The sequence below is a fragment of the Cavia porcellus genome, unplaced genomic scaffold, assembly GCF_034190915.1.
Source record: "Cavia porcellus strain 051 isolate PalLab524CR breed Dunkin Hartley unplaced genomic scaffold, mCavPor4.1 scaffold_1, whole genome shotgun sequence".
NCBI lineage: Eukaryota > Metazoa > Chordata > Mammalia > Rodentia > Caviidae > Cavia > Cavia porcellus.
In genome coordinates, this window is record NW_026947484.1 from 153,531,253 (window position 1) to 153,556,940 (window position 25,688).

At 39.1% G+C, this 25,688-nt stretch overlaps 1 protein-coding gene across 2 annotated transcripts in view; it reads right to left on the reverse strand.

Moving 5' to 3' along the window:
* Miga1 (mitoguardin 1) overlaps window positions 1-24,482 on the reverse strand; it is a 67,869-nt gene extending 43,387 nt beyond the window's left edge. For both annotated transcript variants that reach the window (XM_013143062.3, XM_063258015.1), the window contains exons 1-7: window positions 24,330-24,482; window positions 21,253-21,371; window positions 14,980-15,157; window positions 10,773-10,909; window positions 8,047-8,173; window positions 4,559-4,692; window positions 3,556-3,679 (exon numbers count right to left, since the gene is read on the reverse strand). In XM_013143062.3, coding sequence (XP_012998516.2) covers window positions 3,556-3,679; window positions 4,559-4,692; window positions 8,047-8,173; window positions 10,773-10,909; window positions 14,980-15,157; window positions 21,253-21,351 — 799 coding nt within the window. In that variant the 5' untranslated portion in view covers window positions 21,352-21,371; window positions 24,330-24,482. The remainder of the gene's footprint in view (window positions 1-3,555; window positions 3,680-4,558; window positions 4,693-8,046; window positions 8,174-10,772; window positions 10,910-14,979; window positions 15,158-21,252; window positions 21,372-24,329) is intronic.
* Window positions 24,483-25,688: the final 1,206 nt, after the last annotated feature.

Consider the following 25,688-nt stretch of genomic DNA (forward strand, 5'->3'; position numbering starts at 1 on the left):
GGCAAGATATACAAAGATTAATTAAAGAAATGAGAAGCCCCTCCCAAGAGAACACAGAAGAATGGAGGAACTCAGAAAAGGAAGAGAAACGAAACCTTTCATGAAGAATATAAACAAAATCTAGAATGCATGAAACAGATCCAAAGAGATTACCAGGAAACTAAAAATTCCATTGAAAGCTGGCAAAATGCCTTGACAGAAACTAAAGCTAGCCTTTTGAAACTTGAAGAAAGGTTTATGGTGTGTGATCATGAAAGAAAAGTTCTCTTAAAAATAACAAGGAACCAGGAAGAAACAATACAAAGGCTAGAAGATGACAAGAGGATTTATAACTTAAGAATAAAAAACGTGAGCAAAGAAGCAGGAGCAACTACAAATGAACTACAAAGAATATTCACAGATATAATTAAGGAAAACTTCCCAAGCATAGGAAAAAGAAATGATACCAGATAAAAGAGGCATACAAAACTCCAGCACCAGGGCTGGGGATTTAGTTTAGCGGCATAAGTGCCTGCCTTGCAAGCAGGCAGTCGTGAGTTCGATCTCTGGTACCGATAAAAAAGAAAAAGACCCCCCCCCCCCAAAAAAAACCGCCAGCACCTACAACCAAAACAGATCTACACCCAGACATGTAATAATCAAGATTCCAGAAATCCACCACAAGAACAGAATATTAAAAGCAGCCAGAGAAAAGAAGCAGATTACCTACAAAGAAAAAATTATCAAAATAACGACAGACATCAGCACAAACTCTCAAATCGAGAAGAGCCTGGGGAATAGTCCAAGCCCTGAAAGAAAATAACCTCCAATCAAGACTGATGTACCCAGAAAAAAAATAAAGAAAATTATAAGATGAATTATAGAAAAATAAAGTTTTAATTGTACATTTTTTTTCTTTACTTTCCTTTTCTTTTTTTGAGACAGCACTTGGCCCTGAAAAGTTACTAGGTAGCCCAGGCTGACCTCAAACTTGAGATTCTTCTATCTCAGCCTCCCAATTGCTGGAATTACAGGAAATTACTTTATTTTTTTTTGTACTGGGTTTCGAACTTATGACCTTGTGCTTGCCAGGCAGGCACTTATGCCACTGAGCTAAATCCCCAGCCAGGAAATTACATTTAAAAAAAATTTTTTTTTTTAAATTTTTGGTGCCAGGGATCAAACTCGTAACCTCATCATGCTTGCCAGGCAGGAGCTTGTGCCACTGAGCTAAACCCCCAACCCGGGAAATTATACTTTTTGTCATGAATATTACCAACTTTTTTTTCCTGGTCTGAAATTTGCCAGATAAGAGCGGGACATGGTAACATACATCTGTAATCCCAGCATTTGTGAGGTTGAAGGAGGATTGTTGCAAGTTAGAGACCAACCTCGGCTACAAATTGAGCTCAAAGCCAGCCTGCACAGCACAGTGAGACCCTGCCTCAGACAAAAAAAAAAAAAAAAATCTGCTAGATGTATCAAAGCATTGCCTATACTAATAAGAAACTATTAAAAATACCTGTCACACAAATAATATTTGGTGACAATAATATTATGAGAAAGCATAGATTAAAGGTAATTGAAAGTATGCTGAGTATAATGCCACCCTCTGGAGGCTGAGGCAGGAGATTTGCCACCAGTTTGAGGCCAACCTGGGCTACATAGTGAGCTAAAGGCCAGGCTAACCTACAGGAGACCCTGTCTTACCCCGAAAAAGAAAAAACTTATTTTGAGACAGGGTCTTAATAAATTGACCAGACTGGCCTCAAACTTGTGATCCTCTTGCTTTAGCCTCCCTTGTATAGCTAGGTTTATAGGCTGAGGCCACTATACTAGATTTAAATTATTTTTGAGTAAAAAAACATGATTTTGTCTTATTTCACTCTTTTAGAACATTTACAGAAGTTGAAGAACAATTTTAATTACTCCTTTGTTTTAGGCCTCTCAAAGAGAAGGTAAAGAGAATTAAGATGTATTATGCACATGTGCCAAATTCTCATTGCTGTAGCTTGGCATAACTGACACCATCTCGAGTTCTGCATTTAACTAGTGGCCTGTATTTGACTCAGCAAAATGGAAAATTACTCAGGGTGTAAGTCCCATGAGAAAAGCAGAATGAGCTGTACCTACAAGAGAAAAATTAACCTGCTCAACAAAAGAAGCAGGATATAGGTGTCAACCAAAATTAATGTAAGATTCTAGCTAAATTGTTTCCAACAGGATGTCTTTTTGTGGTTCTCTGTTTCAAAGCTTTGTTTAAGTTTTTTTTTTTGTTTTGTTTTTGTTTTTTTTTTTTATCTTTTTCTCTGTTTAAAAGCTTTGTAATTTTCCAGTTCAGGGCCACTCAGTGAGACTGAAGTGGGTCTATTTGAGTGGTCACTGAGCTCAGCTAATTAAATTCCAAATTTATCACTTTGGTTGCTTGGATTCCTATATTGTTTATGAACCCACTTCACCCATGATGTATAATCATTACAAACTGCAACCATATACTAATAAAAAACTTTTTAAGAAAGATTTAATTGAAGAAAAGCCAGGGATAGTGGTGCATTCCTATAATCCCAGCACTTGAGAGGCTGACACAGGAGGACCATGGCAAGTTCAAGACCTGGTTCTCTGTTTAAAAGCTTTGTAAAAGGGCTGGGGATTTAGCTCAGCGGCATAAGCACCTGCCTTGCAAGCAGGCGGTCGTGAGTTCAATCCCTGGTCCCGATAAAAATGAAAAAGAAAAAAAAAAAAAAAAAAAAAAAAAAAAAGCTTTGTAAGACCAGCCTTTGTAAGACAAAGACCAGCCTGAACTACACATCAAGACCTAGTCTCAAAAAAAAAAAGTACTGAAGAATTTTCTCAAAGTTCTTTTCTCTCTTTCTTTTTTTTTTTTTTTTTTTTTGTCTTTTTGAGACGGGGTCTCACTATGCAGTTTGGACTGACCTTGAACTCTTCTGCAGTCCAGGCTGGTCTCGCACTCACAATGATCCTCCTGCCTGAGTCTCCTGAGTGCTGGGATTACAGGCATGTGCCACCTGCCTGACTGTTATTTTCTCTTTAAAATAGGAAATAATGCCCCTCTAAAAAATAAAATAAAATACAAAAGCCAACAAAAATGTTGGTGTAAGGGGCTGGGGATTTAGCTCAGTGGCATAAGCACCTGCCTTACAAGTGCAAGGTCGTGAGTTTGATCCCCGTCACAGGGGAAAAAAAATGCTGTTATATAAGCCAGGTATGGTGATGCACACCTATGATCTCAGCACTTGGGAGGCTAAAGCAGCAGGATCACTGTGAGTCTGAAGCCATCCTGGGCTACACAATGAGATGCTGTCTCAAAAAGCCAAAAAAAAAGACAGCAGCAAGATGTGTATCAGGTACAAATTCCCTATGATGAATGTCATCATTATGCATATCTAAAATGTACCAATAAAATTTTTTTTTTGTCTTTTTCTTCATTTTTATCGGTACCGGGGATCGAACTCACGACCGCCTGCTTGCAAGGCAGGTGCTTATGCCGCTGAGCTAAATCTCCAGCCCCTCCGATAAAAATTTTTAAAACCACAGAAATAAATCAACCCATCTTACCAGTATCATTGGCAAGGGAATCAGGACCAGATCCCCCGAGGGTAGCTTCAAACTCCTCCTGAAGACGATACGCTCTCTGCAGCAGAGCTTCAAGTTTATGGATGAATTCAGTACTGATAATGTCCTGCCAAGAGAACATACAGCAACATTAAAATTCTACACAGGCAATGTTTATTTTTAAGTAAAAAGCAGGGAAAGAGAAGGACATAAAAAACTACTGTTAGGCAGTAGGAAGAAGAGCATCATAATGGAAGCTATGAGATCTAGGTTCTAATTGTGCTTTTGGCAAAATGATTTCAGGTCTCAGGGATTCAGTTTATCTGAAAATGAAGGAGCCGGACTGGCTCCAGGCTTCTCAGAGGAGGGTCTCCAGGCCTGCAGCATTTCTGTGATCTGGGGATACAAATGCAGTTGTCTGGAGCCACCACATCCTAATGAATTACAAACCTGGGCATGGAGTCCCTACCTCTGTATCAGCAGCCCTCCAGGAGACTCCCACATACTCCCAAGTTTGAGAATTAGTAGTTTACCAAAATGACCCGTAAGAATTAGTCCAGTTCCTCCTCTAGGTGACTTCATAAATATAACAACACTTAAGCAAAACCAAAATACAAAACAGGTTTTTCAAAACTTCCCAAGGTGAGGCACAGTGGCCCACACCTGACACCCAGCTTCTAGGTAGCCTGAGGCAGGAAGACACCAAGGTTCAGGGAGCCTTGGCAGCAAGATCCTGACTCAAAAGCAGAGGGAGTGGGAATGAGGGTGTGGTTTAGTGAACCCTAGGTCTGATCCAAGCACTGAAAAGAACTTCCTAGGATACAGAGAGCAAGCCACTGGGATGAATGACAAGTAACTCAACAGAAAACATCAAGTCCTTCACACAGCCCAAGGAAGATAAGAAAGAAAAGTTCTACTAAATGTCAATGAGATCAAGGGTGCTGTGGTCACACTGAGGACAGTCAGCTCTGCCAATAAGGAGGCAGTCTCCACCCAGTCTCCTTACATCAACGTTCTCCTCGGCAATGGCGTCACCCGCGCCCAGCTTAATGGAGCTGCAGGAGTCGTCCTCAGCCTGCCTGCTGCGGAAGGTGAGGGCCTGCTCCCACCGACGCAGCGCTTCTTCGAACAACTCCATGCCTGGAAAGTAAGAACAGGACAATCGCTCAGGAAAAAAAAAAAGACGCTAACATAAAGTTATTTGCACTCTGTAATGTTTCCATACATTATCAGCAACAGCATAGTCTTCCTGTGATTTTGGCACCAAAAAATAACTTTAGACTCATATTATTTCATGATAGAATCTTAATTTCCCAATATTCTAGGCCTACAGTTCTTTTTTTTTTTTTTTTTTTTTTTTGTCTTTTTCATTTTTATGGGTACTGGGGATCGAACTCGCTGAGCTAAATCCCCAGCCCCCTAGGCCTACAGTTCCAACCCACCAAAACTCAAGAGAAAAACTGGTCACCATGTTTTCTTTCTTTTTGGGTGGGGGCGCGAGTTATTTTTTTAAAAATAACTCAATGGGCCAGGGATTTAGCTCAGCAGCATAAGCACCTAGGTCATAGTTTGATCCCCTGTACCAAAAAATAAAAATTAAAAAATAAAAATAACTCAAATGTGGCCAGGCTTGGTGGCACATACCTATAATACCACCCACCACTCAGGAGGCTGAGGCAGGAGTGCTGGAAATCTGAAGCCCGAGTGAGCTACACAGTCAGTTAGTTCAAAGCCAGCCAGAGAAACCAAGCAACCAGCCTGCCTCCCTGCTAAGCAATAGTGAACCTACAGGTGCACGGCCTAGAGTCAAACACCCCACTTTTCAACTCCGCTTTTCCTGTCCCCCTGTTAGCAAATGGGAACCAGAAATCTGAGCATCTCCTGGGAGGCTGACCGTAGCAAGTAAGGGGGATTTCCTTCTACCATTTCTTTAAAGGCAAATATTTTTATTACTGTTTTGCTCTATTCTGATTAATGGTACTGCTCTATTCAATCTTCTGTTTTGATAAGTTTTATAATGTTCTGTATTTGATTTTTTATGATTCTGTATTTGATATACATGATTGAAAGAACAACTATTGTAAAGATAATGAAATATACTGTGATACCTATCACTGTTATCCCGGTAACGTGCTGTGAAGTTCTGTACCAATTTCACTGTACAATCTTAGTTGGCTTTATTCTGTCTTGTTCTGTTGTATTTTACTACTTTCAAAATAAAATTAAAAAAAAAAAAAAAACACAAAGCCAGCTGGAGCTACATAAGACCCCATCTCAAAAAACCAAGAAGAAAAAAAGCCTGTATCACATTTTTTCCCAGATGGTAGGGAAACGACTATTACCTCTTTTTTGCTGATTTAGGTGGATAATTTGGTTGGCCAGAATTAAAAATCTGCAAGATATTCATAAAGCATTGGCTACAGTCCAAGTAAGAATTTCATTACCTTCCTTAGAGAAAATTTTTATGGGAGAAAAAAGAGTGACTCACCTCTTTTTTCTCCAAGTGAAAAAGCAAAGGCTTATCAAAATAACTATGTACTTCAAACACAATCAAATATAGTACAACTTCAGAGCCAGGTGTGGTGGCACATTCCTGTTTTCCCAGCACTCAGGAGGCTGAGGCAGGAGAATTGTTGCAAGATGGAGGCCAGGCTGAGCTAAAAAGTGAGTTTAAGGCTAGCCTGAACTACATCATGAAATCTTGTCTCAATAAGATTATATATATACAAAAACTTCAAGTTTTCTACACATAGAAAAAGGTCTTTAAAAAGCCACTCAAGATTTTGAAGTCCAAAAAAAATTTTTTTTGAAGTCCTGTAATGCTTTCATTGTTTTGTTTTGATTGGTTTTATTGTTTTTTGTTTGATTTTATAATGTCTGATGTATAGACAGCTATTTGGAAGAAAACAAGAGGTATTATGGTAGCCATTGTTGATTTCCTATTGTCTTATTCTGAAGTTTTGTATCACTTTCTTTGTTCTATTCTGATTGGCATTCTGTTTTATTTTGTTTGGTTCAATTCTCTATTAAAAAAAAAAAACTGCTAAAGAATCCAGACAAATCAGGGAGGGTGGCACACACACTCCCAGGACAAAGGCGACTGAGGCAAGAAGACTGCTGTGAATTTGAGGCCATCCTGGGCTACAGAGCAAGACTTTGTTTCAGGAAAAAGAAAAAGAAAAACCTACATAAGACATTCTCAAAAGGTTTTTAGGATACAGTATATGAAGAAAATCTCTTCTCTTAACGTCATTATTTCTTCAATTATTATCTGTAGATCTAGAACCCTAAACAAAATCTTCAAAAGCAATGTAGGCCTTTGTTTCCTGTTGATGTTCTGTGACAAAGAACATCATTTCGATTTTCATCCTAAAAATTTATGCTTCTACAAAACAATTATATCCATTATTCTATTTTTAAAAATGATATCCACCCTATATTACTGAGCTTTTGTTGGATCACTGAACGGAACTGTCTCCAATATCACTGTATGAATGTCCACTTTAAATGCTTTAATTTTGTAATTTGGACAACTGTTTCTAGGTTATAATATGTAACCTATTAACTAGTGATTTCTTACTGTGTATTTTTTTTCTTGAAATTCTGTATTACTGTAATACCTTTTCTTGAAATTCTGTATTACTGTAATACTGTAATTATACTGTATTACTGTATAATTCTGTATTACCCTTCTACTGCTTTGTTTTTTTATGTCCTTTCTTTTTTCTCTTTAAATAAAAAAAATGATATCCACCCTCATTTCTGCACTAACTCCAAAGTCTTCATCCTTTCTTTTTTTCTGTCTTCTCTATCCATCCAATTACTCTCAATGAGCACAGGAAGAATTACCTAACAGCAAACCTGCCCAGAGATAATGCTGCTTCTTTGGGAAGCACACGGAGTCATCACAGAACATGACTCAGACTGTTTCATAAGCAGTCAGCAGTTTTATAAGAGGAAGTCAAACATATACCACCAATCCTCTTAAGGCCACCTGTTCTGTAAAGGGAACTGTAACAAGAGATGAGAGATAAGTATAAATGACCCACGGGTCTCTTGCCCAGATTGTTTTATTATCTGTGATGAAGTGGCCACATGATGTGGCTTACAGACCAGAGAGGGAGTGATGTGGCCACAAGACAAGGAATGGTGGCAGCCACCAGCACTGGAAGAGGCAAGAAATGCCTTTTCCCTTCACTTTGAAGGAACAGGCAAGAAGTTCTGACACCTGATTTTAGCTCAGTCATAATGCACTAAGACTGCTGGGCTCTGAGTGAATAAATTTTTGTTGTTTCAAGCCACCATGTTTATGGTACTTTGTTATAGCACCCTCAGAAAACAAACACAATTGGTACGGTAGTATGTAATATGCAGCTTGACTCAACACATAGAAAAACCATTTAAAACCATAGTTGTTTTTCTCAGAACTTACTTTTTTTACTTTCAAATTAAATATGAGCATGATATTTTAAAATTTTACCATAGCATTCCTACCCATTAAGTACAAGTTCTCAGGAGTGGTCACAGGAATATTAACAAGTTTAACATCATCTTCATCTGCTTTGTCCCATGAGTTGGAATTGCCACAAGCACAGCTGTGACAAGAATTGACACTCTGGACCTAAAATTAAGATGCACAGACATTATTTCCAAGTTTCTCTTGGACAGCATGTTGTGATCTTTAATATCCTCAATTTATTAATAATCTTATTCCTAATAAAACAACCCATGTGATTTGTACCTTACATAATCCTGACTTCATTCCAGTTAAGGTGCCTATGACCCTAATTATTCCAAGTCTCTGTTCAAAAGTATACAAGTAGAACAATATTTTGAACATAAATTGATTTTTGCATCAAAAATCGGGCTTAGCTAGCTCATTCTACTTTCAGAACTTTTTTTCCTTTTCTTTAAAATGGGATCTCACTTTGTAGCCCAACCTGGCCTCAAATTCACAGCAATCCTGCCTCAACTCCTGAGTTCTGGGATTCTAGGCACATGCCACCACACCTGTTGGGGATCACAAATTCACAGTGACTGGTTTTGCATATTTCTTTATGGGATAAAAGGAAAAATTGGGATTATGGTACCATCCATTTGAGATTTCCCATTGACTCTTCCAAGCATAAGATCATCTATGGCTTCTTAAATCATCTCAGGATTATATTCCACGATAAGATACCTCTAAATTATCCATGCCCTCTGGAGTTGGAGTATTGGATGAATTGTAATCTTTTGCTAACCCCACCTATCACTGTATACGGCTAATAAACAGTGGCTGCTTTGGGAGCCAGATACGCTGACTTCCCAGCCATTGTTTGAATTCGATACTTGTCTGTTTCTTATTTTTCTCACCGCATTCTTGAGACTGACAATCAGAACTCTTGGCCGGATACCCAGATATGGTCTTAGAATTTCTGGCCACGCTGGCTCTGCTAAATGATTAAAAGTATCTGTCACACAAGTCCTACTCTCGTAAGGCCCACTAAGCCCATCATCTTATCTGCCTCAATGTGGGTGACTACCAAACCCCTAATTCCAGTTATGTCTTCTTTTGGAAATCCTACAACCACTTTTCATCAGCTACTGGTAATTCCACTTTGCTTTTCCACCAGCAGCTCAAAGTGACTCTATCATAAAAGCACCTCAGCCCCTTCCCACAGGAAAAACTCCTCTCTTCTCAAGCTCACTTAATGCTACTTCCACTACCATAATTTCTCAAAAACAGAACTCATCTTCCGCATGTCTTCCCATATCTTTTTTTATCTTCGTTTTTCTAAGACAGGGTCTCACTATGTCATTCAGGCTGGCCTTGAACTACAGCAATACTCACTGCATAGCCCAGGCTGGCCTTGAACTACAGCAATGCTGCCTCAGCCTCCAAAGCGCTGGGATTACAGGCATGCACCAGTACACCTGGCTCTTCCCACATTCAGACCCAGCTGCCAAGTTTTATGGGCCATTCCCTCCTTAGCAATGCTGCTGCCATGAGCCCAATACAGGCATCTATGGTATTGCCTGAGAGGAAAAAGCCAGGCAGAGAAAAGTGGGGCATGGTGGTGCACATCTGGAATCCCAACACTCAGGAGATTGAGGCAGGAGGATGGCAGCAAATTCAAGGCCAACCTGCACTGCACAATGAGTTCAAAGCTGGCCTGAAGTAGGTAGCAAGACCTTGTGTCAAACAAACAAACAAAATAAGTAAACAAACAAAAAAAAAAACCAGCTTCACCTTTCAATCGAGAATATTCTAAATAGGCCCACTCTGACTCTGAGGGCATCTAGATTATAGACGAGGTATATTCTTCATTATTCTGCTCAGTTTCATAGAAGTGGAGTCTGCAGACCTTTATCTAGATGTCCTTACCCTGGAAGAGCCTTGAAAAAGGTAGTGTATTTCTGATGGACATGGTGGCATATTGTAATAGCCCTCGATACTCTAGAGGCTGAAGCAGGAAGATCAGCTGAGCCCAGGAGTCCAGGACAAATCTGGGCAACATAGTGAGATCACATTTTTTTAACTAAAAAAATGCAAAGCTACACACAGCTATACATTCCAGCAAAATACAGAAACAAGGTACCCAGAACAGAGTACGGTGTTATGCAAACTAGCAGGAGAAAGGAACAGACATGTGGATAGAGGCTTGTGCTATACTCTCTAGAAATAAACAGGAATTGTTGATATTCGCCCCGAGGAACAGGCCCGAGGGGACAGAGAATACATTTTTCATCTTGTAGTCTTGCCTGCTCTGTACTAAGGGGAGAGTGCACTTCCTACCTATTTTTAAAGTTAATTAGACTCCATTAGCTTTAAATAGATGTGAATGTCCTTCCTCACTTGTTCAGTCAATATTCTGACACAGCAGGCAGGCCTTGAGCTCACCAATGACTTCTGGGGAAGGTGCAAAGGAGCTGGGGGGAACCCTTGAGGCCTCATGGCCCAGAATAAGCCTGGCTGGGTCAGCAGGTTGCTCACACAGACCTCGTCCTGAAGCAGTGCTCCTATATCCAGGCCGCCTCCCAGGACCCCGTGGACTCCACCACCCATGCAGAGACCCTGGGGACTATCCAGAGAAGGGCACTTATTTGCCTGAAGAACAAACTTAACCAGATGCTGTCTTAGGGTCTTTCAATACTAAGTTACATGTGTGTGACCCTTAAGCTAACTGATAACAAGAAATAAGTAAACATGAGAAAAATAGCAACGCATTTTTACTTACAGAGCCCAAACTCTGTGCAGAACCCGAATATTTACTGAAAAGCCCCCCATTGGCGTAGTTACAAGACTGAGATCCTCTGTCTTTGGCGGAACTTAAAGACAGAGTCAAATTCTGCCTGCTGCTGGAACAACTTGAACCTGTTAAACAAACACACTCATATTAAAAGTGGGTAATTCCAGTGAAACATTTCACATAAAACTACAAGTTTATATTACATTCATTCAGGAAGCTTCTGATTTTTAATCAATCTGTACCAAAACATAAATGAATACAGTAACACTGCTAAAAATCCCCTTCTGCAATGAAGAGTGAAGCATTTGCCTGATTAATCAGGATGGTTTGGACTGGTCTATTATAATCAACATAAAAATATAAAAATATTGACAACTGTGAATCTTCAAATTATAAATTTAAAATATATTAAACCATAATCTTCAGGTAAAAATAAATAAATTTAAAATATAAGCATTTCTTTTCCTGAAATACATCTAAGCCTTATCTCTATTGTATTATATTGTATTTAGGGGTTTCATTTGTGGGGTTTTGTTGTTGTTGTTATTGTTTGTTTGTTTGTTTGTTTTGTGGTACTGGGAATTGAACTCATGACCTAATGCTTGCCAGGTAGGCACTTATGCCGCTGAGCTAAATCCCCCCATTGTTATTGTTGTTTTGTTGTTTTTGAGACAGGGTCTTGCTGCACTGTGGCCACTCACTTTGTAGTAGTTCAGGCTGGTCTCAAATTTGTAATGATCCTCCTGCTCCAGCCTCCCAAATGCTGGGATTACAGTTGTGCGCCACCACATCCAGCTTCCTTTGTGTGTTCTGAAACAGGGTATTACTAAACTACTAACTGCCCAGACTGGGCTCTTGGAAACCACCTGCCTCAGACTCCCAGAGTGCTGGGATTACAAAGCATATTTAGTTTTTAATATTGTTTCCTCTACCCATCTACCCATCCCTCTAGGGCACACATCATGTCTTAGTTTTTCTTAACAAAGCAGTTAAGACCCGGATTCAAATGCAATTATATGGCCTTCAATCAGTCATTTAACTTTTACATATTTCAATTTTCCTTATGTATAAAACAGGAAGAATAACATAAAGCTGTAGTCCTAAATTACAGAACTGCAGTGAAAGTTAAATAAAGCACTACATATAGCACTTCATTGAGATTGAATAAAATACCAGTAAATAACAGTGACCATTACTATAACATTTGCTGCACAAATAGTCACTCACTAAAAACAAATGACAAAAGGTTGGGGGCAATAGCCCGGAGGATGGAAGCGACTTCAGAGCATCACTTGGGGGGCACAATGAAGACTCCATCCTCTGTAGGAGTCCCAGGTGCAGACTCACAGGACATGATCTGGGGTGCCATGGGGCTCCCACAGTGGGCAGGCTGCTGTGGTGATAACTGTTCTGGCTCGGCAAGCAGGTAAACTGCTCTTCCTGTGGTGTGTTTCAAAGCAGCTAACGGGGACACTAGGATCCAAAAAGAAACAACAGTGGCGGTGCATGGAATAAGGTCTCCTGAGGGTTCTTCAGCACCTCCACTGGGACTCAGTCCTGCCTGTTAAGTACCTCATACAACTATTACAGTCCCAGTGACTAGGCCATTCACCTGATGTACAAAGGTGAAAATAAGTATTTTTCTACTTATTTTAGAGGAAGCTGCTTTTTAACCAACTTATTAGGATACTAGCAGGAAAGGATCACATTTTGGGGAGCAGGTCCAGGTTACCTTGTACAAGGAATTTTACCCTCAATAAATCTGTATAGAGAAAAGCTTATAAAAATGCATGACAAAATCATACCACAAATTAAATAATAAAGAGCCAAGAAGCTGTGCACAAGGGCATACACCTGGAGTTAGAGACACCTGAAACACTGAGGTAGGAGACAGGCCAAGTCCCAGGCCAAATTGGGTAACACAGCAAGATCCTGGCTCAAAATAAAACATGAAAAGGTTTGGGGTGTAGCTCTGTGGGAGGCACTGGATTTAAACCTTGGTAACAGGCATGGGGCATTAAAGTACCTAGCACACTTACAAAATTATTTTTATTGGTACAATGCAGCAATACATATCTCTAACAGGGGCTGGGGATTTAGCTCATCAGCAGAAGTGCCTGCCTGGCAAGCATGAGTTCGTGAGTTTGAGCTCCAGTATCAAAAAAAACAAAACAAAAACAAAAAACCCTTGTATGTCCATATCTCTAACAAAATCACAACCCCCTCTTTTTTTGTACTCCCCATTCCCCAGTTTTGAGACAGGGTCTCACTATATAGTTCAGGCTGGGCTCAGACTCAATATGAAGCATAGATTGCCTTGAAACTTGCTTCAACCTTCCTGCCTCAGCCTCTCAAACCCTTTAAAATGCCAGAAATTCAACTGGGTGTGGTACTTAATTTATCTAACCATTTCCCTTTGTTTCATTTAGGATATTTGTGTTTTTCTTGTTTTGCATGTATTTGCCTTTTTCCTTAGTATTTAATATCCTACAAGAATTTCTGGCCTTTTTGTTTTGTTGAGATAGGGTTTTACTATATAGTTCAGGCTGGTCTTGAACTCACTTTAGAGGCCAGGCTGGCCTTGAACTCACAGTAATCCTCTTGCCTTAGCTTTCTAAGTGCTGGGATTACACATTTCCCCCCACAGAACTGTCCTTCCCACACAGCTGCATGTGTACAAATTTAACACTAATTCCATATTAAAAATAATAGCATATAGGCCAATGTGGTGGCACTGCATGCCTATAATTCTAGCACGGGGAAGGCTGAGGCACAAGGAACACCGTGAGTTCAAGGCCAGCATAGTGAACTGCATAGTGAAGCCCTGTCTCAAAGAGACAAGACAAAAAGGAAAAAGGTAACACAGATACATATTTATTGACCTGGAAAAACTTTCTTGTACATTGTCAAATATACTAAAAACAGATTATAAAATATGGGGCAATTTTACTTTAAATATACAAATAACAAAGTTGTAGCTGGAAATGTAGCTCAGTGGCATAAGCAACTGCCTGGCAAATGGTAGGTCATGAGTTCAATCCCTGCTGCAAAAAAAAAAACAGAACAAAACAAAACAAAAAAAAACAAATAACAAAGCTGGGTGTGGAGGTGTACACCTGTAATATAGCATTGGGAGGCTGAGGTAGGAGGGTAGCCATGAGTTTGAGGCCCATCTGAGCTACATAGTAAGCTCAAGGCCAGCCTGAATTACACATCAAGATTCTGTCTCAAAAAACAAAAAACATATATATAAACTTATTTACATATATCAAATTGTATTCAGTATGATTAATATATCAAATTGATTCAAATATCAAATTTATTTCAATATGATACTTAAACATAAATATAAAGCAACAGATAGTCACACATCACAAGCTGCACCTTGAGACCATACTCTTAAATGAAATAAATTGGACATGTGTGTAAATAGAACACTCTCTCTGGTGTGAGAAACCAAATGTATAAATAAGAACCAAAATTTGTGATAGGTACTGAGAAGTGAGAAGAAAATGTCCAAGTGGGGAGGGAAGAAGAGAGGGGGAAGGGCAAAGGAAAGAAAGGGCAAGAAAAAAAGAACAGAAGGTAAAAAATGGAAATAAAGCTTTTGTAAATAATGAGGGGTTGAAGGGAGGGGAAAGGAATGGGAAGAAAAAAAGAAGCAAGATGTATCACATACAGGTACAAATTCCCTATGAGGAATGTTGTCATTATGTAGATCTAAAATGTACCACTAAAATTCTTTAAAATAAAAAACTACGATATACATATATATCTCAAAAGTGTCTTCAGGAGTTATTTCCTGGCAGAATTTCAAATGATTTTTTCTGTTGACTTATCTGTTATGTGCTAATCTTTCTATAAAATGCATCTGTTACAGGTCTTTTGGTTTTGACACTACTGAATATTAAACCCAGAGTCTTCACATTGAGCCACACCCTCACCCTATTTTTATTTTGAGAGAGATCCTTACTAAATCACTAAACTGTCCAGGTAATCAATCCCTCTGCTTCAGCTTCCCAGAGTGCCAGGATCATAGGCATGCACCATGCCAGGCTTCTAAGATGTTCTCCATCACTAGTGAGTTAAATAACTAGGAAGAGTGTGTTGGACTAAAACACTGAAACACTGCACTGCAGCCATGGTTCACACACACGATTTCTCCTGCACACTTAACTGAGCTATTCCCACATACCTTTATCTGATGCCGCTCTTCTAGCATATTCAAGCAGGAGGTGCTCTGGTTCCCACGGGAAGATTTTTGCTTTCTTTTTCCCACGTCTTCTTTTAAAATGATGGGCCAGAAAAATTACAGATACAGCACTCACTGCAGTTACCACAAACAACTTTTTAGCTATTGGTGAAAATTTGATCTGGAAGAGACATACTTAGTTTTAAAAAAGAAAAAATTATTTTTCACTTTGTTCACTAAAAATAAGGGCATTAAAAACCATTGATTTTTAATCTATCCTACATGCAAGAACTTCAAAGATACTATAAATTTACTCTTCCAGTGATAGCCCAATTTTTTCTTTAAAAAATTTTTTGACAAGGGGGCTGGGGATTTAGCTCAGCGGCATAAGCGCCTGCCTTGCAAGCAGGCAGTCGTGAGTTTGATCCCTGGTACCGATAAAAACCAAAAAGACCAAAAAAAAAAAAAATTTTTTTTTGACATAATAATTGGGCCAGGGTGTAGCTGAGAGGTAAAGTGCTTGCAAATACACAGGAGGTCCTGGTCTTGGTCCCAGCACTCAGTAAGTGGAATAATTACTACTCAGTATTCCAAAGTTCTCAAGTAAACATTATTACCCCCATAAATGGGAGAACAAAACAATTTGATTCCATGAGCAGTGTTTTGAGCAATAATAATTAATTAACATAACCAAATCTTCTCAGTCATGGCAAGATTTTTAAGATTTTTTAATTCTGAAAATCATTTTATGCTGATTTAATTCTGAAAACTTTACACTGAGCCATTTTTTTAAAATCTGGAAATAAATTTCTAAATACCACACAAATAAGTCATTTTATGCCTAAATCATTCAACAAATATTTACTCAGAGTTTCACGAAGAATCAGGCACAAGCTAGGCACTGAGCCTTCGTGTCACCATCCTCACTAAGCACCCAGAACTGAGCACCCCAGGGCTCAGGGCGCTGCCCTCCTCAAGCAGCAAAACAGCAGCAGAGACGCCCTGGCCAGTCAGATGGAGCTCACAGAGAGCTGGGCCGCCACCTTACAGCACAAAATGAAGCCAGAAAAATGGCCACGTTCTCAACTTTTCTTGAATCCAGATCATCCAGAAAAAAATCAACGAACAGTAGTGTTAAGTCATCCCACCTTGAGCTAGCTTCCCAGAGAGATCTGTGTTCATTTCTGCTGTTATAGCAACACCCTAGACGCTCACGCATAAAGGAAAAGAAGGGCTCACAGGCACAGAGGGGTCTGTCCATGACCACCAGCCCTGCTGCCCTGGATAAGGCTGTGTGTTATTAGGCAGAATACAATGGAGCAATGCCACTGCCTCACGGGCAGGAAGAGGAACCGCACAAGCTGGTCCCATACCCGCTTCAAAGGCGTTCATCCCCTCAGTGACCTAAAAACCTCCCATGGGCTCAGGAAGCTGAGGCAGGAGAATCACCATGGGTTTGAGGCCAGTCTGTTTTATGTAGTGAGTTCAAGGTCAACCTGAACTACATAGCAAGCACAGTCTCAGAAAACCAAACCAAACCAAACCAAACAAGCCCAAACACTGAACGGTGTTTTAAAGAAATGTATCTCAACATAACAAAGGCCATATACAATAAACCAACGGCTAACTTTATACTGAACTGAAAGCTTTTATAGATCTGAAACAAGGTAAGAAGGCCACTTTCAGCACTTTTTACTTAACACAGAAGTGCTAGCCAGAGTGATCACACAGAGAAAGAAAGAAAAGCCTTCCACATTGGAAAAGAAAAAGATTACCACTGTTTGCACATGATATGATCTTATAATACAGAAAATCTCAAAGACTCCAAAAATATTAGAACTAATAATTTATAAAAATTCAGTCAACATAAAAATGTCTGTAGTCTTAGTATATATCAATAGCCAATTATCTGCAATAGAAATAAAGAATGCAATCCCATTTTGGTGGTAGTTACAAAAAAACTTTATGATACTTACAAAAAAAAAAAAAAAACCTAAGGGCTGAGGATTTAGCCCAGCAGCGTAAGGGCCTACCTTGCAAGTGCACAGTTGTGAGTTTGAACCCTGGTACAAAAAAAAAAAAAAAAAAAAAAAAAAACAGAAATAAATTTAACCAAAGAAGTAAAAGATCTCTAAAATGAAACCTATAAAGCATGAAAAAGACAAAAAAAAAAAAAACAAAAACACCTATAGAGTATTGATTTAAACGATCTGAAGAGGACACATGCATACATGAAAATGGAAAAACATATCATTGTTCATAGACTGGACAAATAAATACTGTTAAAATATCCACACTACCCACAGCAATCTACAACCCAACCAAAAGCAACCCCAACCAAAAGACCAATAACATTCTTTGCAGAACTAGAAAAACAATCCTGAAATTTCTGTGGAAACAAAAACCTCACACAGCCCAAGCAAACTTGAGCAAAAAGAACAAAGCAATAGGCACCACACTAAGTACACTACCAAGTTGTAATCATCAAATCAGCATGGCATTGGCATAAAGGTTAACACATAGAGACCAACAGCAGACAGAACCTAAACCTACTCATCCACAGTCAAATTATTTTCACTGATGATGCTAAGAACACACACTGGAGAAAAACAGTATTTCCAAAACATAGTGCAGGGTAAGTAATCTATCCAACATTTAGAATAACAAAATTATGAGTAAAACTGTGAGTAAAAGTTTAATCTATTTAAACCTGAAATATAAAAAGACTAGAAGAAAATACGGGAAATGCTTTAGGACACCAAAATGGGTGATGGTCTTTTGGACAAAATGCCAAAAGCACAAAGGATGCAAAAACAGGCAAATACATCAAATTAAAAAGCTTCTAGGCTGGGGATTTAGCTCAGCAGCGTAAGTGTCTGCTTGGCATACACAAGGTCGTGAGTTCAATCCCTCGCACCAAAAGTAAATAAATAAATAAACAGCTTCTACACAGCAAAGGAGACACCATCACAAGGAAATGACAACCAACAGAATGGGAGAAAAATCTGAAAGTGAGCAGCTGATAAAAACTCAATATCCAGAAATATAATGAACTCAAAAAACTGAGCAGTTGGGCCGGGAATTTAGCTCAGTGGCATGAGCATCTGCCTGGCAGGTGTGAAGTTGTGAGTTCAATCCCAGTTATGAAAAACAAAAAACAAAAAACAACTCAGTAGCAAAAAAAAAAAAAAAAAAATCTAGTTATTTGATCAAAAATGGATAAAGGAAAGGTATAGCTCTTTGGCAGGATATAAAGACCCTGGGGTCAACTCTCAACTACCACCACCACCACCAAAAACAAAACAAAAAATCAACCTAAATAGATATTCTCAGTATCTTCTCACATGTGAACACACAAATGACTGATAGGTATAGGAAAAAAAGCTCACTTTCACTGATAGACTAAATCTGTAATCAAAAGTTTCCCAACAAAGAAAAGCTCTGAACCTGAATCATACTAAACATTTAAATTAATAAAATAGTTTCTTAAAAAATGAAAAGCCAAAAAAAAAAAAAAAAGAAAGAAAAGTCAGGGGTCAGGGATATAGCTCAGTGGTACGGTGCCTGACTTTGATTCCTGGTAGCCACCAAAAAAAAAAAAAGAAAAAAGAAAAGCCAGGTGGGGCATGGTAGTACATGATTCTAGCACTCAGAAGGCTGAAGCAAGAGGACTGCTCCAAGTTCCAAGGCAGTATGGGCTATAAACCGAGTTCAAGGCCAGCCTGAACTACATAGTGAAAGCCAGTCTCAAAATGATTAAAAAAAAAAAAAAAAAAAAAAGACAGACAGACATGGTGGTAAACACCTATAATCTCAGCAAACAGCAAGCTAAGCCAAGAGAATCATGAGTTCGAAGCCATCCTAGAATACATACTGAGACCCTGTCTTCTAAAAAAAAAAAGAGAGAGAGAGAAACAAGAAAAGGAAGAAGGAACGTGTGAAATAAACTCAGTATTTTAATAAAGTAAAAAAGGGAGTAATGCCAGCACTTAGAAGGCTGAGGATTGCTGAGACTTTGAAGCCAGCCTGGGCTCCATAATGAGTTCAAGGCCAGCCTGAACTACATAATGAGCCCTTGTCTCAAAAAGAAAAAAGAAAATAGCAAAAAGAATGTGAACACATGTGAACACCTCCTATCTCACTCTACAAAGCCAACAATTTCCCTGATGGCCTAGCTACACTAAGGATGACAAAAACCAAGCACAGTGGGGCACACCTGTAATCCCAGCTCCTTGGAACACGGAGTAAGGAGACTCTCAAAGTCAAGACTTAAGGATACTACCTCAAAACAAAAGACAAAATGCAAGAAAAGGCTGGGGATATAGCTTGGTGGTGTCCCTGGACTCAATCCTCAGTACTATCAAAAAAAAAACCAAACAAGATATAAGAAAACTAAAGGCCAATACCCTTATGAACACTGATGCAAAATGCTAGCAAATCAAAATTCATCAGTGTATCAAAACGATTATACATTATGACTAAGTGAAATGTATTCTTGGAATACAAGGATGGTTCAACGCAAAACATCAGTATAATATATCACGTTAATATAATGAAGAAAATACAACCATATGGTCATTTCCACTAAAGGAAAAGCATTTAACATCCAAGCATAGTGACACAAACCTATAATTCCAGCACTCTGAGAAGCTGAGACAAGACAGTCCCAAGTTCAGGCCCAGGTGAGGCAACCTCCTACCTTAGCTTAACAAGATCCTGTCTCCAAATTCAAAAAGAGATTGGGGGAGGGTGGAGGAATGTAAAGCATTAATAAATCTCTAGTACTACACACACCAAACTGAGAAAAGGAGGATAAAATGGAAACAAAGCTTTATAAATAAGGAGGGGAAAGAGGGGTTGAAGGAAGGTAGAGAGAGTTGGAAGGGGAAAAAAGACAAATCAAGGTATTCCAGATGCCTAAATAGTACCAATAAACTTCTTTAATTAAAAAAAAAGAGAAAAAACACTTGACAAAATTCAACATAGTTTTAATGGCAAAGACAATAAACAAACTAGCCACGCTGACAGACATATACACCAACAGAAAATGACAGGGAGCCCAGAAAGAAACCTTCATACACACAATCAAAGGATTTTGACAAAGTGCAAAATCATTTAATAAGAAAAGGAGGCTTCAATCATGATGCTGGAAAAACTAGACTTTTATATGGCAAACAGTAAAGGTAGAAAAAATTAACTCAAAATAAGGACCTGAATAAAAGACCGAAAACTTTACAGCAGTAGATTTGGCAATGATTTCTTAGATATGACACTAAAATGAAAGATATGACACACAATGAAAGACCTGACAAGATGAACTTGAAATTTTAAAAACTTTTAAACATCAAACAACACTATGAACAATCCACAAAAAGGGAACCCACAAAATGGGGAGAAATATTTGGAAATTATGTATCCTTTTTTATTTCTTTACTTTTTGGCAACAGGGTCTCCCTCTGTAGTTCAGGTTGGTCTCAAACACACTATGTATCGAAGGCTGTCCCTGAACTCACAGAGATCCTCCTGCCTCAGCCTCCTGAGCGCTAGGATTTCAGATATGTGCCATCACACTGGGAAGAAATCATGTATCTAACAGAGATCAATATTCATAATATACAAGAATTCTTAAAGCTCAACACTAAAACCAAACTAAAAATAAACAACAGACATTTCTCCAAACAAGATAGAAATAGCCAATTACAACATGAAACTAAAAGACTGGGGATTTAGCTCAGCATCATAAGTGCCTGCCATGCAAGCACGGGGTCGTGAGTTCAATAACAACAACAAAATAATGTGAATGTGTACAACATGAAAATATGCTCAACTTTACCAAGCATCACAGACATGTAAATGAAAACCACAATGAGGAACCACTCCAGCCCATCAGGATGGCTATTATCAAAATAGAAAACCCCAAGGAGGAAAGTAAAACACAGCAGGCCAGTTCCTTGAGCAGGAAAAACTAGCAATTGTATTGTGGTACAGTCATAAGAATTGAAGGCAGGGTCTTCATACATCCATGTTCACAAGAGCATTACTCATCATAGCGGATAAGTGGAAACAACCCAAGGGTCCTTCAAACCAGAGAACCTTGTGTCCAGGAGGCGGAGCTTAGTGGGTGCACACCGGATTGCATATGTGAAGTGTGCTGGGTCCAAGTCCCAGTACCAACCAACCACATGACTGATCCTCAGCTAAAACTGAAATCTCATCACGTAAGCAGGCTCACATGACCAGCTACCACTGAGCTTCCTATCTGCTTCCTGTGCTTACCTGAGAGAGAGAACAGTACCAAGACAGAGGGAGATCGAACACTTTGAGTACTGCCGTCCTCAAGGAAAACTGTGATTGGCCTACAGTTTCCTCTGACATGACTCTTCTTTCAGTCTTCACTAAACAAAACAGAAACATTTATTAGCCAGGAAGATTTCTGGTTACTTTTTTTTTTTTTTTTTTTTTTTACCAGTGAAAGATACAAAGTAAATTCTGAACCATCAGTTTTTGTGTATCAGTTATTCATAATATTATACCTGAGATGAAATTATATTTATTAATCATCGAAGCAGCCAATGAGAAGAGCCAATCTTGGCTGTTCGTCAAATAGCCCAAAAGTGATGAAAATGAACTAAATTAAAATGCCAAAGGGGATGGGCTGGGAATTTAGCTCAGCAGCATAAGCACCTGCCTTGTAAGCGGGTGGTTGTGAGTTCGATCCCCAGTACCGATCTTAAAAAAGATAAAAAAAATAAAAAATAAATGCCAAAGAGGAAAACAGAAAAAAAAAAAAAAAAAAAAAACAACTGAGTTCAGGCAAAAATATTCTTTAGAGAACTGCAGGTTCTAGATTTTCCCTTTTCTGGCTAAATGTATTTATTAGCTTTATTTATTTATTTATTTATTTATTTTTTTGGTCTTTTTGATTTTTATCGGTACCAGGGATTGAACTCACGACTGCCTGCTTGCAAGGCAGGCACTTATGCCGCTGAGCTAAATCCCCAGCCCCTTATTAGCTTTAGATAGGTAGTAATTTAAAATTTTCCCACTGATTTCCTGCATGCTATGGTAAAAGGGGAGGTGGGGATTGCTAAATGGAATCTGGGACAGGCTTCAGGGGCTGGAAAAGAAACTCAGAATTCAGTGACTGAGCTTCCGATTCTCCTGCTATTCCATTTTGAAAGTCTTCAAAGAAACCACGCTATGTGATTTTGACAGTTTAATACATGCTGTTTCTCTTGAAACTGAAAAAAGAAAAGGCAGGTATTTAACTTTTTTTTTTTAAAGACACAGGGTCTCCCTGTATTATCCAGGTTGGTCACTAACTCCTGGGCTCAGGACTATAGGTGTACACCACTGTGCCCGGCCACAAAAGTTCTGGTACTTTAAGAGAAGCAGATGTCACTGAGAGGTCCTTAAGGTAGAAGACTTCATACAACATGATGGTTCCTGACAGGCACCGTGGCACACGCTTATAACTCCAACACTCAGGAGGCTGAGGCAGGAGGATTGTCTTGAGTTCAAGTCCAGCCTGAACTACAGATCAAGAGCCTGGCTCAAAAGAAAAAAAAAAAAAAAAAAAAAAAAGAAAGAAAAGGATCAAGAACTCTCTAGTAAATGAAGGAGGAAGCTATAATATTTATACCAATCAAATTCAGATAGTGCTACATAATTTCAAAAAGAAAATAAAAATAAGACACAGAAACAGCTCTTAGGATTAGGTTACTACTGCTATCACCTACGCAAATCCTCACAGTGACACTGCTGTGTGAACTTCATGCCACACCCATCTGCTCCATAGTACAACTTGTAGACTCTATGTAACTCATTCTAATCTAAGTATACTTATTCCAAACAACAAACAGTGCTAAAGACATAACACAACACCATCTTGAGAAATACAGGACTGGGGATGTAGCTCAACGACACAGTACCTGCCTGGCAAGCATAAGATCCTGAGTTCAATTCCTGGTACAAAAACAAACAAACAAAAAGCCCAGGAAAAATCACAATTAAGCAATTGAATCAGTGAAAAATATCCCCATGGAGAAATAAGTCCAGGGATGCTGGGAGGCTAGGCAAGGAACCACTGCTTTTGTTATGTTTCTATAATATTTACTATTTTGTAAAATAACTGCCTAGATAAAACACAATTTAAAAATACTACAGTAAAGCAGAGCACATTTATTCTTCTTCCCTAAAAATTAATTTCTTTTTTGAGAAGTTCTAATTAAACGAATAAGTGATTTTCTAAGTTACTGTACAACAACAAAATAAAGAAAAACACTCAGAATAGATCACTCAGATTTTCCCCATAATAAAGCATTACAAGATTTTATGCAGAGGAAAAAGAAAAGAAAAATGAACGCTTTAATTTTTTAAATAGTTCTTTTAAAGACTTTAAATGGGGAGGGAAAAGAGAAAGAGGAAGTAAAAATAACTAAGCAGTGTTAGGTACATGTGCCAAATCCCCGAGACAAGTGTAATCACTATGTACTGCAAAATGTACTAATAAAAAAATTTTTTAAATCATTTTTTGGTTGTACTGAAGATTATTGAGATTTGTAAAAGAGTCTTAAACATCACCAAAAATATTGTGCTTTGTGATGTTCCCCGATTCTTTCTATTCCAACCACTGAGGAGTTAATAAATGTCATAAACAGAATTTTTAAACATGTTTTATTTTTTTTTAATTTTTTTCGTTTTCTTTTTTATCGGTACCGGGGATCGAACTCATGACTGCCTGCTTGCAAGGTAGGCACTTATGCCACTGAGCTAAATCCCCAGCCCCCTTAAAACCTGTTTTAAAAAACAGTATTTTTAAAACCCTAAAATTCTGTTCTACAATTTTGACCTTCTAACCCAACAAATAAAGCCTGAAATACCAAGAAAATCTGACCCATAATATAAATCTGTACAGTCGAACCCTGAGAAGACATTTCAAAGGTAGAAAAATATTAGTTTAAAATAACCAAATAATAAAGCTCTTGGAACACTTCCTCCGGAAAATACTGCAGATGTAATCACTGCTCACAAAATTGCTCCCCGCTGCCGCGATTCTGCGAGGCAGCGAGTCCTCCACCCTGCGCCCCGCCGCCGCCCACGGCTCTGCAGACCCGCGCCCGCTCCACTCCTCTGGAACGGACGCGAAATGACCCTGCCCGGCCGCCGTCCCTCCCTCAGTCTTTTAGCCGCGCCGCGCCCACCTGGCTTGGCCCCTGCCTCGTTCCGACGCGGGGCCTCCTGCTCTTCCCATGCGGACTCCAGACTACGCGCGCCTCCGCCTGCTCACCGCCCTCCTCGCCCAGTGGCCTTCGCCCCGCCCCCCACGGTGTTCCTTCTTCCCGCCCCCATACCTGTCGCCCCAGGCAAGGTACAGCCCGCTCACGGCTGCCTTCTCTGCTGCAGCCTGGCGTTGAGCAGCGGCGCGGGCTGCGGGAGGCGGAGTTCTTCCGGGGTCAAGTGTGAGACAGTGAAGGGAGAGTGGAGAGGGCCTCTTAAGAGTTTCTGCGTGAGGGGCTGCGTGAGAAGCAGCTCCTGCCATTTTTGTTAAGGGAACAGAGGCTCAAGTTTTCCCTGGTCAGTGTGAGCACCGGAAGGATTTAATGCTTTTGTAAACCTGTCATGAACTAGTAACGAAGTTGGTAACTTCCAGCTGTCGACCGGCTGGTGAATCCTTCCCCAGAAAAATACACATAGAAATTCATAATTATTAAAACACACACACACACACACACACACACACACACACACACACGTACAATGTAAAACTTCAGAAACCAGTCATGGATCCCAAATTAAGAACTATTGGGTTGGTAATGTAACTCAATGATTAATGCATGTGGCTACTAACCATGAAGCAATCCCCAGGACAAAAATGAAACAATAAAAAAGAAAGCAAAACAAAACCAAAAAAAAAAAAAAAAAAAATCCACTACTGTGGGCCCCCTACACTCCAAACAATGGAGTTTAAAGGATTGTACACGCCTGTATAAATAGTGTATTTTTTATTTCCTCTTTAACTGTTCTTTGTTTCCCAGTGAATTAGGCAACAAAGAATAATGACTTTAGCCAATCATAGGGAGTTAGGTAGGCAGTTACTACACTCAGGTTTTGTGTAACATGCAGTAAACCAATGGAGTTGGAAAGGAAAAAAACAAAAACCCTCAAGCTCCTGCTTATATATGCAATCTTGCGCCGAACTACTCCATCAGAACCGCAAATTCAAGAACCACAGTAGCTAAGCATACTTAGGTGAAAAGTCAAAGTAATTTTGTGAAGATAACAACATGAAAACAAGTGCTACTAGTCCTATCAAAGGAACAAGAATGAATAACTCTGTTTTCAAAATTCCCATTTAGCTGTAATGGGAAATACGCAGAATGGTAATATCAACATGCTATTACTAGGTGAATAGCAACTAAAATTGCACCGAATGAATTATCTATGGAAGTGTTTCGAAATGGAACTCTTAAGACTTAAAGAATCTGGAATTGGGGTTGGGAATTTAGCTTAGGGGCCATAAGCACCTGCCTGACAAGTGCAATGTCATCAGTTTATAAGGCCATTTTTATTTTCCCAGGTTCCTCTCTGCTGTTTCCTCTCTAGTTGTATCTCCTTTCTTTCATTATCCAGCCAAGTAAGTGTTTTTATAGAACCACTTTACAAGTCAGAACTTAGCCAATCAAGATATCTAGAATTTAAAGGATTATACC